The sequence below is a fragment of the Cygnus atratus genome, chromosome 10 (genome assembly GCF_013377495.2).
Source record: "Cygnus atratus isolate AKBS03 ecotype Queensland, Australia chromosome 10, CAtr_DNAZoo_HiC_assembly, whole genome shotgun sequence".
In the NCBI taxonomy this organism is placed as follows: Eukaryota; Metazoa; Chordata; class Aves; order Anseriformes; family Anatidae; genus Cygnus; species Cygnus atratus.
In genome coordinates this window covers 2919823-2936066 of record NC_066371.1, presented here as the reverse complement: position 1 = coordinate 2936066, position 16244 = coordinate 2919823, and the positions used below count along the sequence as shown (strand labels likewise).

The following is a 16244-nucleotide window of genomic DNA, read 5'->3' as shown; positions in this document are numbered from 1 at the left end:
GGGAGAGGATAGGAGGAGGCAAGCAGGGCTATGTGATGTGAAAGGGTCTTTGACTCCTTGAATGCTTCTGCATTTTATATTAAACAGTCATCTGATAATGTGCATAATTTGAAAGCAGTAGTTTGAAGCATATTTCCCTTCACAAAGCTGAGTGCCTTGGTCATTAGTTTAGAGTCCTTTTCTGTTCCTCTTTCTCCATGCTCCTATGAATCTCTAATCCTTCCCTGCCAGATCATGCAGGAGGGGGAGTGTCTCCTCCTTGAGACCAGTCTGAATGAGCTCTTCTCCTGCAGAACCAGCAATATTGATTTGAATTTGCTTGGGCTGAGAAAAGCACTGAAATGTTGTATTCCCTAGCCTAGTATGTAAGCTGTGATTATCAGCTGCTGTTCCTTCCCAGCTGTGCTCTGAGAAAGGGCTCACAGCTGCCAGGTGTGGGCAATGCTCTTGTTCTGCCTGTTGGAGCCCAGGACCTGCCCAATGCTTGACTGGAAGCTGAGGTGGGGTTAACAGCTTAGGCCCCCTGAGATGTGGAGGGAGATGGATGCCACACAGTCACTTGTCTTGCACAGAAAAAAATAATAATAATAATAAAACTAGGATAACAGCACTAATAAAAAAAAAAGGGCAAAACACCACAAACCTATGCTCTGTCATATGCATAATGAAGTCTATGTTGCTGTAATTATCCTTTCACTGACATGTAGGCCCTTTGAAGTAAAGGCAGTGCTGTGCACTCTGAGGCATCTTCTTCCACAGAGTCAATAATAGCACTGGGATCACTGTCTAGAGAGGGTAAACATTTTCTGGTGTTCAGAGCTTAAATATGTTAATTTGGGCTGAGACCAATCAGCTATACATGTGAAAAGGAGCTACAGCATGATATTTATTAGGCAGTAGCTAGACAGAATTAAAAAAATTAATTACCTGAAGGTGATTAATGTTTTCTAAGCTCATCTCTGAGGCTAACATAGGTGTTAAATTAAAAAATTGAAGGTAGAAACTATAACAATAATACTTAAATCTCCTTCATTATAGTTTTATGAACAAAAATCCTGAAATTTTATAGTGCTATGAACATTATATTCTGTCATTATCTGTAGGCCCAGGAAATGGGGGTTCTTTGGGTATAATGCTGTCATAAGGTTAGCAGAATTTTTTGTAACCTAAGGGTGTCATACTCTGTTCTCTTTCTGCCTTTGGAACAAGTTAAAGAAAGGGGGAGAGGGAGAATTCTACTTATTTGGCCCTTATTTAAAGTACTACTGAGCAGGGACTGACCTTAAATTGCTCCAACATGTCTCTTTGCACACAGCGGCACCTGTGATCAGGGAACCTTTACACTAATTTTGGCACAAATAAGTCCTAGATGAGGCATAACAAGGAGTAACAATGTTTGCCAAGTGTCTTTTGCATAATCTAACCTAAGCTTTGGAGTAAGTGTATTTGTTTTGGGGTAGCAAAAGCCATTTTCTAAGACACTTGTATCAAGGATGAATGATGCCCTAAGAGCTCATTTTCATTCCTTTCAAGCACAGTGGGGTATAGGTAAATATACTTACATGGTTTTAGCACAAGAGGAAAGGACTGGCTAATTGTATGGTCCCGTGAAATGTTTTCTGCTTCATTTGTGAAGCTGGAAAAAATAAACCTCACGTATTGCAGAAGAAACTAATCTTAAGCAAGAGTCTCTAGAAGGCCTTCCTTCCCCAACCTATTTTTTCCCTTCTACACATCTACATAGTCTACCTTCACAGGTTAACTATAGTGAAAAGAACAATTGGACTAATTGGTCTCTTATAGAAAAACCTCTATTCCCTTACTTCAGGCGTGTTGATTCATTTCAACATCATATAAGAAGCAGTTACCCCAGAGGAAAAGTTGTAGACATACAGGGCAATGCACAAAGAAAAAACGAAATGGAAAAAGAAAAACAAATCATTGGTGCTGATAATGGCTAAGATTTTTGCAAGACTTTTGCTGAGGCCTTTTCATAGTGGCCTCTAAAATTCAACAGTTCTGGGACTGATGAAGACATTGGAGTGTGAACTCAACAGTACTATTTTTCAAAAATCCTGTGGCTAAATGGAAAGCAAAATAAGCTTAAAAAAGGTAACATTTTGTTCTTCACTGAAATAGCTGGTGGCAGTAATTTTCAAGTTCATTTTAGCTAGACTTCATTAGCAGGCAACTGTCTCCTTTTAAAAACTTCTCTTCTATGCCTCTGCTACCTTCTGTTCAGTGTTACCTTCACCAGACTCTTCCCAGCTGCTGATTTACTTATGCAAATGAATGTGACCCCCCAAGTGATGGCATGGGCCTTGTACTCCTTTTTTTGCTCATTTAGTAGGTCTGCTACAAACCTGATTTATTCGACTTCAAACTGAGCTGGAATCATGAGACAAGGACTGAGTGGCTCTCTTTCACCCATTAATTCATAGACCAACCTCATGAAGAAGCTCTATCTAGCGTAAAGCTGGTTTCAGTGGATTTTATTAGGGTTCATATACCTTATCCTACATGGAAAATTTAGCTGTACCACCAGGTCCTAAGGCAGGAATCTAGATTTGGATTGCATAGCATAGGATGATTTAGAAGTCTTTAATGGTGCCCTGTTGCAGTGGGTCAGTGCTTTCCTCAGCCCTCTAAGTGCCGGCACCAGAACAGGACTTTGGGAAGGGAACTGTCAAATTCATTTTTCCTATTTTCCCCCACTTGTTAGTTACCTTCAGTTTTGAATTACTTGGGCTACCCTGTCGTGAAAGTCCGATGGGTGTCCAGCTATCAGTGGTTCAATCACTCAGAGCGGTTTTGTTGCATGGAAGAGTTTCCAGTATATAATGCAATATGCGTCTGGAAGACCTGTCAGGATATAGCTACATCACTTGTCTCTACAGGCTGATTCACCCTATGGCAAGCCCCCCTGGTCTCCAGAACATGATATCTATAAAGAATAGATGCTTTATCCAGGTGCCTTGGGCATGTGAATGCAAAAACATGGTGCTTTTCTTTTCTGTGCTTAAACACATGTACACACGTGTCTTGTGTTACACTACTTCAGGAACAGTTGCATCTTCTGGGTTTACAGTACACCAGAAAAGTTTTGCATTGGGCTGTAGTAAATCAGAGCCTATTACAGGATTTAGCCAAGTACATAGAGTGTCATTGATTGCTCCCTGGAGACATCTCATTTCTAATGAGACCTAAAATGTTAGAAGATAACATAAAACTCCACAAAACTACCGGAGTTTGCAGACTTATTACCATACTGTACCCATGTTGCAACTGAGGGAGGGGAAAGAAATGTAAATAATCTTTTTCAAATGGTATTGTTGATGGGGGAAATGTGTAAAAATGAAGCTGTTGGCGGAGTGCTGTTAGCTTATGAATTATACATTTAATTAAGGGGAGCTAAACTGGTAGATTTTGAAAATTCTGATTTACTGTGCCTTGTTAAGACAGTATTTCAGTCGTGCAACCTGCTGAATGCCACACCGGGTGCTGGCAGCCACACAGAGCGGCTGGGGAGTGGGGTATGCAGGAAACCTGGGGTACCCCTGGCAGCATAGAGGGGCTTGGCCCTTATGAGAAGCAGTGTCCTTGGATGGTAAACTCAGAGTTCTGCCCTGTCAGGGTGGGTTAGTCAAGTAAAATAAGATGGCGAGATTATAGAGGTACTTATCAAGGTATGCAGTGTGAAACACTATGGAAAAAGGTGGCATAAAAGGGCTAGTTAAGAAGTGCAGAGCAGATGCAAGTGTGAAAGATGAGAAAGCTGGAGAAGAAGGGAACAAATGTGCAATGGGAGCAGATATTAATCTCCAAAACATTTGTCTGCAGCTGAGTTCTTCCCCTCCCTAAGAATCTGATGATAAAGCTCTGTTACCTGTTTCTTTTTTTCCATATGCAGAGTGGAGAAAGGAGCCGTAACACTGTGTGATCAGCAGTTGGCTCCTGATGTTCAGAGGGAAAGTGCTATAAATAGAAATTATTTACTAAACCAGCCTTCTCATGGCATTGCAGCACTGCCATTCCTACTTAAAAATAGGCTGAAGCAGGAAAATGGAAAGTAGCAGGGGACAAAAACTTCTTTGACCTTCTGAAGTGGCTTGAAATGAGTTTAAAGCTGAAGCAATGCTTATCTTGCCTGTGCTAATTTGTGCATCCCCTGTGGTCTGTGCTGTAACTGACTCGCTCTTTCAGCTGGCGATATTGCACTTAAATGCTAAAAGGAAGCAAGCAGTGCTGGAAAGGATACATGATGTGTATCTGGTGTTTTCCAGACTTGTCCTATGCATGGATCTTCAACAATAATCCCTTGTATGTTCGGGAGGATAGTCGGCGCTTTGTTTCACAAAAAACAGGAAATCTGTACATCGCTAAAGTAGAGCCCTGGGACGTGGGCAATTACACCTGCGTTGTGACCAACTCCGATGCAGAGCAAAGTGTGCAGGGGCCACCCACTCCCCTCATTCTCCGCAGCGATGGTAAGCTATCCTGGCATGCAGCACACGGCTATAACTTGTCCAGCTCCAGTTAGCTGTAATTGTCGCCTGTATTGAGGTTTAAATATGGTAAAGCTTTCTGAATTTATAATGTAGGTTTAGCTCAAATATCAAATCTAGAAAGCTGTTGAAAGTGAGTTGTTAAGGTGAGAAACTCACCTGCACATACACAAATACCTTTAGCAATGCTTCGAATTAAATGCTCACATTGAGAAGCATGTACTTCTACCTGGGAAAGCATTACACAAAGTTGGTTTTATAACTTTGCTCACCTCAATTTCAATATACTTGCACTGTTTGCAAAGCATCGGTGACAAATAGTAAGAAAAGTCTGTTCAGCATTATGTTTGTAATAATAATGCACAGTAGTTTTATAAACAAAACTTTTGCCAAGAGACTGCTGTTTTATTCCGTCAGGTCACCTGCAAGATTGTATAATTTCCAAAGCTCAAAAGTTAATTATTTTGTACAAACAGATCATAAATGCTTCAGACCTCTTCTGCATGTTTTCTTCCTTATCATACTTCTTTATTCTTTTTCTCACTTGTTAGTCTTAATCTTCTCCTGTTCACTCTGGTAGCCTCTGGATTGGGTACTAAACATGCAGTCTCCGGGGAACTGGAAAATAGCACATGGAATATTAGCTGGGTCCCTGTTAATGTAAAACAGGAATCATTCATTTTCTGTGTGGGATCTAGGCTAGGACACAGAGGGAAAATCTGTTTTGTATTTGTCATTCTTGTTTCAATGAGTTGTACTAAGAGATTCATGTACACTTAAGAGTTTCGGCTAAAAAAATATATTTTTAAAGCAATCCCATACCTGTTGCAAGATCAAATGTCCTAAGCTGATACTGGATAATTAGTGGTGTATCAGATGTTTGAGATTTTTGAATGTGATCATTACATCCAATTACATCAGCTTTACTCAAGCCTGGAGTTTCCACTTGGCTGTGTTAAGGAGCTTTGTGTTCTGTAATTATTTTGGACACAGAGAACCCAGACTTTTCTCTTGCACTCAGAACTACCTTGTGTCCTGACAACTGACCACTTAGTGACCAATGTCATAGGCACTGGTTATTAACAGCTAACAAGGTCTGAACCCTAAATCCTCACTGAAATGTTAATGCACAAATACCAAATTTGCACATTCAGAACTTGTATAAAGTTATGTGCTTCAACTCTCAAATGCAAAGAGCTTACACATTTCACGTAAGCTTTCAGCATAAGGTTGGATACCACCCAGAAACCCTAAGGCTACTCCATAGACATCATGTTGATTTCCATGGGTGGAACATAAGGCTCTAACAGTATTAATCACATCCTTTCTTTTACACCGAAACTCTGTTGTACTAGACAGGTCTGAGGCTCAACTGGAGTGCTAGCTGTTTTGATGTTCAACAGGTGTGATGGGGGAGTATGAACCAAAGATTGAAGTACGTTTTCCAGAAACAACATATGCAGCGAAGGGTTCATCTGTTAAACTGGAATGCTTTGCCCTTGGAAAGTAAGATTCTTGGTTTTTATTAAAATGTGGGTTCTAACACTGTTGTACAGTGAGAAATAACATCTCTTCTAACTGGCAGGTAGAGTTTTTTTGGTCAGAATATGAAAGTGAAATGTTTTTAAACTTATTTTGGTTTGTTTCTCTGCGATGTGTTCCCAAGGAAATGAGAAGGCAATAGCAGAACTGAAGCTCACTTGGTTGTAGATGGGCTAGGGGTGAGGAGAACAAAGGCTAAATCCCCTGAGTTTTCTCTGGGATGAGACCAAGACTGCAGGTCACAGCATTCATTGACCTAGCTGCACGTGTACATCAGGTCTGCATCACAACATGAGTATGTTTTTGTGTGGTACCTTAAAGAATGGAATTTCAGGAAATGGGCTGGAATGGGTCTGGAAAATGTCTGGAATGGGTCCAGCGTGGCTCTCAGCACCCTTTTCTCAAAAGAGATGCTGAGGGGTCTTGGGAAGCCCTAACAGTAGTCCTTCTGACTAAAACCTGGTGTACATTGTGCCTGGGCTGCTTACACTGGTGTACTCATCTACAGAAGCAGTAGGGTGCTCAAACAAAAAAGGGATGCTCTATTCAAAGAGCAAGTGGCTAACTGAGTAAGTGTAACTAGCCTATGAAAACTAGTTTTTCCAGTAAGTGTCTGTTTTCCATCGAAAATCTAAAATAACCTTTGGTTGTTGACCTCTATTTAGTTTAAGTTCACTTTGACAATCCTTTTTAAGGCTGTAAGCTTTTAAAGTGTTTAGAGCTTTCCCAGAGGTTAAAAGCCTGACTTGTAGACAGCACAAATTAATCAAATGTTCCTCTGGAACCTATGCTGAGAAGTTTAAAAAAAAAAAAAGTAAATAAAGTTAAAAAGATGGGAAATGGCCTTTCCGTACAGATGAGATTTGTATATAAATTAATCTCAGGGCTAATTTTTATTTTAGGAGGGAGAATATTTCTACAGTCATATTCAAAGGAATATGATATTTTTTGGCCCCAAACAAGTACCAGACAGGAACAGTCCTGCTAAAGCTGATTTTCCTTTCCAAATGCTGTCAAGCTACTTCTCTTTAAATACCTCTTTAATTGTGTGTGAGTCAGTACAGGCTTTACATCTCAAGTTGTCATTTCATATTTCCATCTGTTGCATGGAAAGCTTTTAACAGTGCTATATTGACTACATAAAAGCATTTCAAAACCAGTAAATATGTACAAAACACTGCCTCCTTAATGAAGGGGTAAAGACAGGTCATGTCAAAGCTTGCGTGACATTAATGTTTTAAGAACCTTTGGGGGGAAGGAGGAAGGTGGTCTGAAAGGACATGTAGGTAATGAAATATCTCAGCAAGCACAGTACATTACTATATGTGTAGGTACACAGCACCTACTAATGCTGTGCCTAGAAAATGGAAGGGCTGAGAGGGTTAACGCAGCTTTAATATACATTTCTCCATCTGTAGGATGGCAGCTGAAACAAGTGCTGGTATACTTCCCTGGAGTTTTACTAAGTAAATACTAGTGATCCAAGTGCAGAAATCTTTTTCACATTTTTTCGATATCATTCTGTTCCTGTGTACATAGTCTAATGTATACATTCTGGAGGGGTGCTGTGTGTAAGTAAAGGCTCTTGAGAGAAGCAGTTAAATTTCTCCTCTCCAGATTCTTTGGATAGGTTAGATGTCTCCTACTGTACATGACTGTTTCCAGTCTTTTGTCTCTGAACAGAGCCTTGAACCACATTTTAAATCAGTGAGCAAGTATTTTAGAACTGACATTTGTATGTGAATAAACCAAGAGAAACAGATTACAGGTGAAATAGTCTTCACTTATTAGATAAGGCTGGCTTTTTAAAGGTATTTAGGTGATTAGTGGTATTGTTAAATCTGTTTCCTACCTCCAGCTGTTTACAGCTGTAGTTAGGCACATATAAGTGCAGCAGTGTGGCCATCTGCACCTTTAGATGCCTAAATTCCACTAAAACTCTAGCCTCTACTATTGTCTGTTTATGTCAAAATCAATTCAGCTCAACATTTGTTGAGCTATACCTCTGATCTGCCACAAGCACTAACGGTTATTATCTCTCTTGGATTTCAGAACTGCTTTCCCATTATCCATAATTTTCTATATTCATACTGTTAGTCCACTGGTTCAGACAATGCTTTCAGCTGCTACTGCTTCTGCACCATGAATAACAGAAATCTTTCACATCTGAGGCAGATTATAGGCAACCTGCTGGTTTTGGTCTCCAGAAGTCTTAAATGAAAGTACTTTCATGGTATTTAGAGAAATAGCATCTCTTCTATATGGAACAGCAAATCATGCCTCTTGGACATTGCTCAAAAAATCACTTCCACATTTAAACACATGTACAAGAGGCCAGACTAAGGGCTGAGTTTTAAGACCTTTTTACCTGGGGGAACTCCAAGCCACTTAACTGAGAAGTACCTTCCAGCCAGACTACAGAACACACAGAGGTAGGTACGTTCCATGTACCTCCTGTGGAAGCTTTTTGAGAGCTCGAGGTTTACTGGACTCTTGCTATCAAGAAGCATTTATGGTCCCTCCCATTTCAATCTGTTGCAAAGCTCTCTTCATGCATTTTACATGAAAATGTCATAACTGATTCATCCAAGTTGTCTTCTAGTGTAGTTATAAACCCTTGCTTTTTTTTTTTTGAAAATAAATGGGGGGGAAATGACATGACAGGGCAAAGAGTCAGTGTTTATCCCTGGGAAGAGGGTTTGAAGGCATGTATCCCACAGTGCTTGGGCCAGCTCTCCACCAAATCCTGCAAAACAGACCCCAAATAATGGAGAAGCTTTTGAAAAGCAAGTTAGTCCTCACTGTGATGGAAATATGACTGGGCAAAAAGGAGTGTAAGTAGCATGCATCTGTATGGTGATCAGCATGGAGAATCCCTGGAAGTTTCTTCCAGTCATTGGGAAGTGCCCAAGGCCAGGCTGGATGGGGCTCTGAGCCACCTGGTTTGGTGGGAGGTGTCCTGCCCATGGCAGGGGTTGGAACTGGATGATCTTGAAGATCCCTTCCAATCCAAACCATTCTATGGTTCTATGAATTTAGACCAAAAATATACAATTTAATTCTTTGAAAAGGGAAAACTGAAAAATGAAATACTAATGTGACTATTTCAAATACGGCAGCCTGTGGCAATTTAATAGAAGAGATGAGACTTTGTTTTCTGCACTAATATTCATTATGTTGGCAGTGTTTAATACTATGCTAGTATTAAGTCATGTTTTGGATCAAGCTATATTAATCATGCAATATATCTAAATTATTGTTCCCTGTGTCTTAGGGACTGAGTATGATGGAAAGAGTTGCTTACAGATGTGTTCAGTCGAGTTACTGTACTTTCTATCGATTTCTTCCAAAATAACCTTTCTGTTGTGCAAATAGGGATAGTTTCTGAAGTGAAAATAAGCGAAGTAGTTTCCGTATCTGATGCACATATTTATTAAGCTGTGCTTGTGTTTTATTTCTAAGATTCTCAGAATCCCTGGAGATGTGATATTGCCAACTGAGGCTGTAAAGGGCACATATAAATAGTATAAACCAGGATTTCTTTTAACCCAGAATATTTTTTTTTCCAGGGGATGATGTTAATGCTTCCTTCTCTAAATATATTCAGAGAAGTTTTTCTAGAGTTAGTGAAAGTAGGTAATTACACAGCCACGAGAGGGTTCCAAATAACCACCTTTACTGAAGTTACATAAAAGCACCAGGCTTCACTTCTTCATTAGATGGTTACTCTAGTATATTCTTCAAGATTTTATGCAGGAGGCTGTAGAAGTATCAATTACAGAATTCCAAATGATATGTATGAATCAGTTTTTCTGCCTTAAGTGGTTTGCTACTTTCAGCCCACATTTCTGATAGAACAAGTATCTTAGTATTTGTACCTTAAGGGATGAGCAAGCAGCTCTGCAAGATTCTGTTACATGAATGTGAATGGCTTGTGACCAGAGGAGAATGAAAGGCAATATCAGGTTTCAGAGAATTTTACCTCTGGTGTTTCCCAAGTAATATATCAGGATGATTAGGAGTCTGAGTAATTATTAGGCCCCTTGGTTCCTAATTCTTCCTTGTGTCAGTAGTTGATGCCGACATGATAGCAGTTTTCATACCTCAGCTCTGTGACACTTGTTTAACTAGGCATAGACTTCGTTATTGAAGCTGGGATTTAATTTTATTGTGAGGTGTCCTCAGATGCACAAAGCGAAGAGGTGGCCCAAGTGCAATGCATCAGCTGAGCGTTTGTTGCAAAAGGGTGGGACCTTCATCTCTGTGTGGGGTGTAGTCCTGCAGATGAATTAATTTGATGTTCAGTGTGACAAGACTTGTCACCAACCAAAAAATATTTTCTATCTCCTTTTCTTTCCAAGTTAGTAACTTATGGTTTTGTGATTCTGCTGTCTGTATGGTAGAGTATAAATTAAATTAGTAGCTGAGCTCAGTACTTCTAGGTGCTCTGAAGGTTTCAAATAAACTACAGATTTATGTACAAAGACACTCATATTTATGCACTGTTTTATTTACTCAGGTGAGAGCAAGACTTGTCTGTGAAATGTAATAAATTTGAAAAGTATTCTCATTGTTTAGATATTCAAAAACTTCTTAGCCCCAAGCAATTACCTATTCTAATCTGGTTATTTTAGTAACTAGAAAGAAAGACCCACAAGTTTCAGGAGTGCCCCAAATCTGTATGGGAAGATATTAGTCTGTGTAGGAATGTCAGGTGCTGGCCTTCAGTAGGATGATTATGCAACATAACTCTGCAGAAGTTCACAAGGCTGTGTTTATTAAACTAAACTTTGCATACATTTACCTACAAGATTACAAATACCTAAAGCATCAATTTGTTCATTAAAAAAAAAAATCATTAAAGTAAATTCTATGTTTAGTCTTTTTAAAGCCATTCATTTTCTTTTACCGTGAAAGGTTTTGTATGGCCTGCGGTGATAGTTGTGTTAAGAGATTTTGTTATAAAAATGTAAACTAACATTGGAATGTTAGTTTCTTCCAACAAACTGCCTTCTGCAAAATGATGATTAAAGATGCTGGAAAGCCCAAGGTGAGGAGGTATCAGCAAAGGCAATGAAGAAGTACAGACCTTTTAAACGCCCCCATGATATCAGAGGCCCTGCTGTGGGTGGTGGCATGGGGCTGAGCTCTGGCTCCTCCTGCAGCCTGCTCGTTGAACCCATACCTCGGGCTGGTGAGGAGCTGCTCTCTTGACAAATGAATTCCCTCTTTTGATAAAACGAAGCCACTTGGTGCAAGCATCCCCAGAACAGCAAAGTGCTGTTGAGTATTTATTGCAAGTATGCATTTAAATACAGTAAAGCCGATAACCCAGACTCCGTTTTGTCATCTTGCTGCAGTTAGCGTCAGAGGCAGTGTGTTTCCTTCGCTCCTGTTAGTTAGGATGGGGCAGACAAGGAGGAGAGTTTGCCTTGAAACATCCCCAAGGATATCATTATAAGTATCTGGTGAGGAGAAGGAAAACAGGACAGCGGTTTCAATGCCAACCTTGGTAAACTTGACAAGTTGACAGAAGGGCCCTTTTTCCATAGAGCCCTGCCTCTGGCCTTGGTGTCAGTCAGGCTTCCTGCATGCAGAGTCAGTACTAAGAAATAAACCTAATAGAATATGGAATATTTAGATGAAACATTTTCAGGTAGCAGGGCATAAGTGAATGCATCTAATTGTCTGTCTTCTCCCACGTGACTGTTAGCTTCCTTTAATCTGTTTCTTATTTAAAAAAAGAAGAGAAAAAGAGGTGCCTTTAAAGTAAGCAGTCAAATGCTTCTGGCATTCTGCGTGCTGCAGGATTCCATTATACAGTAACTATACACCAATTATTTAATATGCTATAGCATTTTAAACCAGCCACGCTCTTCCTGCATGTCATCTCAACGGTCTGTGTCAACCTATTGCAAGACTGCAGAATACTTCTGGCTGTTTTCCTGACGTGATCACAGCAGCAGTGGGACAGACCTGTTCTGCACAAGAGCTATGTTTCTTTTAAATGACTATAAAGTAACTTGGTTTGGAGAAATTTTGCATGAGTAATTAGTCACGTAAGGTTTGGTGGGAAGGCAGTGCCGATTAGTGGGTGGATCAGTGTATATGATAAAGTTTAGTCCCCCTAAAGTTCCTAGCAAGATATAATATTAAACAAGTTTGCATCTCATATAGGTTCTAGTCTCATAGTGAAGGACAAATAGCGATGGTGATGGCAACTACTGTTGACCAAAAAGATTGAGGATTTAAACCACCATATATAGGTCTTGAATCAAAATGGGAAACAGAAGAATAAAATCTGTTCTTTCCAGCTCCTCTGCTGGCTAATGCTGTCTGACACATCCCAGTCTCTCAGGTGTGTAAATTGTTCAGCTGTGTTGGAGGGGTCATACGAGAGTCAGAATTTGTGTGTATATGAATATACACACACATCAGTGCAGAGCTAACTCCAGAGTCTGAAACGTATTGCAGATAGTTACAAACCACTTTCACAGGCAGTTCAGTTACGATGGAAAATGAGGTAGCTAGAGAAATTATTATGCTGTGTAAATAGCTGTTAGAGATCCCTTGGTTAAATCTGCGGCCTCAGGACTGATTTTTTTTCCATTTTAAGGAGCAGAGGAAGGACTGCTGGGGGCTCCCTTGCCCAGCTGAGCTTCTGTGGCAAAGAGTCTCCCACGTGCACCTGTTCTGTCTATGAGCTTAAATGCACGACAAGGCACGCTTTATGGCATTGCTATTCCTTGCCCATCAGAGTGGTCCAGCTGTGAATTGCCCTGCACATAGTCTCTTTCTGGTGGCTGTGTATTTGCAGCTGGTTAACATCTGGCCAGTTGCTCAATCCACGTAATTTGCCAAGTGCCTGCACTTCTGGTCTGTGCCCTTCTGATTTCGGTTGGTCTCATAATCATCATGGGCACACAGCCTCAAAATGTGGGAGCTACACCTGAACTGACAGCCGTTATTGTCTCTGCTAAAAAGGAGTAAATGCTTTGTACATCAGTGCTGCAGGCTGGAGACCTTAGGGACCGGCAGGCAAGGGCAATACACGCTTCTGCTTTCCATGAAAGTTATCTTTGAAGTTTAGTACCAAATGTATGCTATTGCTGTTACTTCCAATGGGAAAGTGGGCAGCGTTTAGTCAAAGCCTGTGTAAGAAGCTGTTCGAAGTGTAACTGCTCGCCTGCTTAGAAAAAGGAGCTTACTGTAGTTTTCAGTAACAGAAAGCAACTGTGAAATCCAAGACTCTTAATATTTCAAAGCGTTCTGGTGACATAATAGATCATGAAAGCGAGGCTTGTATGGTTTGCGATATTACCAGAAATCCAAGAAGTATTTATAGCCTTCTTCACACTTGACTATTTTTTATCATATAGAATACATTGATCCAAATATAAATGAAAATGATAGAAAGCTACAAAAACATGAAATAAGAAATATTCTTTTGTCTCTATCTCCTTTCAGCCTCAACATCTCATACTTTCCATTTCCTTGCTCAGCTGTCTTCCTGCCCTCCTCTACCCTGGATCCCATTTTTTATACGTAGATTTATTGTTCTTTTTAGCTCCTTTGAATTCTTGTCCAATGTTTCCTATTTTGAGGTGTGAAAATACCTTTATTGCCAGAGGGAACTTGTTTGCTCTGAAAACCCGTCAATAATTCAGTGCTTCTGTGGTGTTTATTTGGACTTCCAGAGTTGTCCCTTCACTGTAAGTGTTAAAAGGCAGGATTGGACCCTCAGAGTTACTGTGGGCAAAATCCAAATTGGCTTTACGAGCAATCAAAGTTGATTGAGGACTTCACCCCACAGTTGGACTTGTGCCCCTAAATAAGTTAGGTGAGTTATAAAACCTCAGTCTTATGAACCTCTGTATGTCACTCCTAGAAACTGAAATGATTTCTTTTTTTAAAATATTCTGTATAAAAGGATTTCACGTCATCTTTTCTGCTATAACAATTGCTCTCTTTTTCTCTAATAAAATGTAATTATTTAGTCCAGTCCCTAGTATTAGCTGGAAGAGGTCTGATGGAAAGTCACTGACAAAGAAAATCAAACATGACCAAACTAAAGGAGTTCTTGAAATCCCGGATGTTCAGCAAGAAGATGAAGGTTTTTATGAATGCGTTGCAGGAAACATTCGAGGAAGAAACATTGCAAGAGGTCAATTATTTGTCTATGGTAAGCAGATTGATTAATTTCTTCATTTATTTTTTTCAGAGCTTGATAGTGTTCAGATATATTTTGTATATCAAGTCTATTAGCCCCTTACTGGAAATATGAAATGTAGTTCAGGTTAAGCTGATTAAAAAATGATTGGAGGTCTGCAGTGACCTTCACTGAATTACATCCTCAGCAAATAAAGATATTTTGCATTAAAACTCAGATTGAAAATGTGGGCTGTGCTGTGATGAAGTTGTAAAGGTTAATACAAGGCAGAAAAATCCCTGGTACATTTACATGAAACATTAATGGCAGGCAGCAATTTACTCTCAACAGCTCACAGCAGCATAAAGCTATGCTGGCCCAGGTGCAGATTAGGGAAGGATTCTTGAGATTTTGGTTCATATGTGTAAAAGATTTTTACCTTCTATTCTAGCTGAACCTTCTTGCTCCATAAACAAATGAGGACAAAACTGGGGAAACTCATCTTCCTGCCTCTCATTCTTTCCTCCTCTCCCAAAATGGGGAATAATACACCTGTGAAACTGTTCTCTCATTTCTCTTCCCTTCCTACACATTAATTTCCTATGATCCGTGTCACACATGGTGCTCCATTATAGCCAAGGTGAATTATATGCTGTTTAGTCCCATTCTTAATACCCACAGAAAGTAATGTATTGGACATAAGAGATCTGGAGATCTTTTTGCTGCCTTATAAGTCTTTCAAAATAAGGGAAAATAAAATATAGCAGTAAGACGACAAGTACAGAGAGCTAGACTATAAACCTATAATTAATATCTGTTCGGACCTTGGCAAGTTTTTGTTTTTAAGGAAATCTCTTCTTGTGAAATAATACAGGCTTTGCTAAACTACCAGTCTCCTGCAGCCCTGGTTAAGATCAAGATCTATGTCAGGAACAGAGCAGTCTGCTGTTGCTTTGAATGTTTATTTCTTTGCTTTTATGGGGGTTATTCTTGTTTTTGTTGCCCACTAATTTTCACAGAATGTCAATCAAGCAGTTCCATTAAAATTAAGTTCAGTAGATTACCTGTGCATGATTGATAACAGCATAGGCAATTACAAAATTATGATCGGTTAATGTAATTTGAAACAATGTCCTTGTTTATTGTGCTTTGTAAATTAATTAATAGTTCATAGTGAAATATATAAAACAGCACTTGTGAAGCGTTTGCACAAGGTTTTATCATATTAGGAATGGGTTAGCATATTACCTACTTAATTTACTTCCTCTTAATTTCTGTGCTGCTGTGGTTTTGCTTGCTGTGTAGGCAGCTCGTCTCTAGGAAGTAGTTTCTTGGGCACTGGCTGCTGCTTTGTGTGGTATCTAGATCCATGTCTTAGGCTCAGAGGGCAATGAAGATGACACATAATTGGAATCACTTAAGCATGGGGGATTTATCCCATATACTTTCCTGTTCTTTGAAACAGGTTGTTGGCATTGTAGTAATTTAATGTTGAACCACCACAGGGTGCTTTGTTTTGGCACAGTCATGAGCTATCCCCTAGGGTCATGCTGTGGAGGGAGGTTTTTTAGTACCTTGTTCGGCTGTCTCAAAGGGTAACAATTCTCTTCCTAAAATGAAATTGTCTATAAGAACAGTGTGTTTATACACACTCACACATGGGGTCTGCAGAGTTGACTTAATAACCCAGCAAAAAATCTTTCACAGGATTCTCAGACACCAACCACATATCCTAGACACAGAGACGAAAGCTAGTACCTTGCTTTCAAGTGGCTTTGGTGTATCCCAAAGCCAAGAGGTTGTTAGTCATTCTGCCTAGGTCTCATTCACCTATATATTGACAACTATTTAAAATGTTGGTCTACTTCATCCTAGCTCCTGCTCAGCTCCATCCTTCAGCGTTTAGTTGTGTGTTTACAGAACTTGTGTGATTTTTTGCAAATTTTGCTTTTATGCAGCAATGAATTTGTTAATGTGCTGCAAATGTTCAGAAGCTGTTCTGAATAACACTAATTCCTTTGTGTAGTACTTGTTGTAAGTTACATCTT

The 16244-nt window shown here is 39.7% G+C and overlaps 1 protein-coding gene across 1 annotated transcript in view; it reads left to right on the top strand.

The window, feature by feature from the left end:
• The window catches only part of LOC118248098 (contactin-6-like), a 79058-nt gene that overhangs the window by 20158 nt on the left and 42656 nt on the right, over positions 1 to 16244 (top strand). Inside the window, exons 3-5 of the mRNA XM_035546718.1 lie at positions 4284 to 4487; positions 5909 to 6011; positions 14045 to 14229. Coding sequence (XP_035402611.1) covers positions 4284 to 4487; positions 5909 to 6011; positions 14045 to 14229 — 492 coding nt within the window. The remainder of the gene's footprint in view (positions 1 to 4283; positions 4488 to 5908; positions 6012 to 14044; positions 14230 to 16244) is intronic.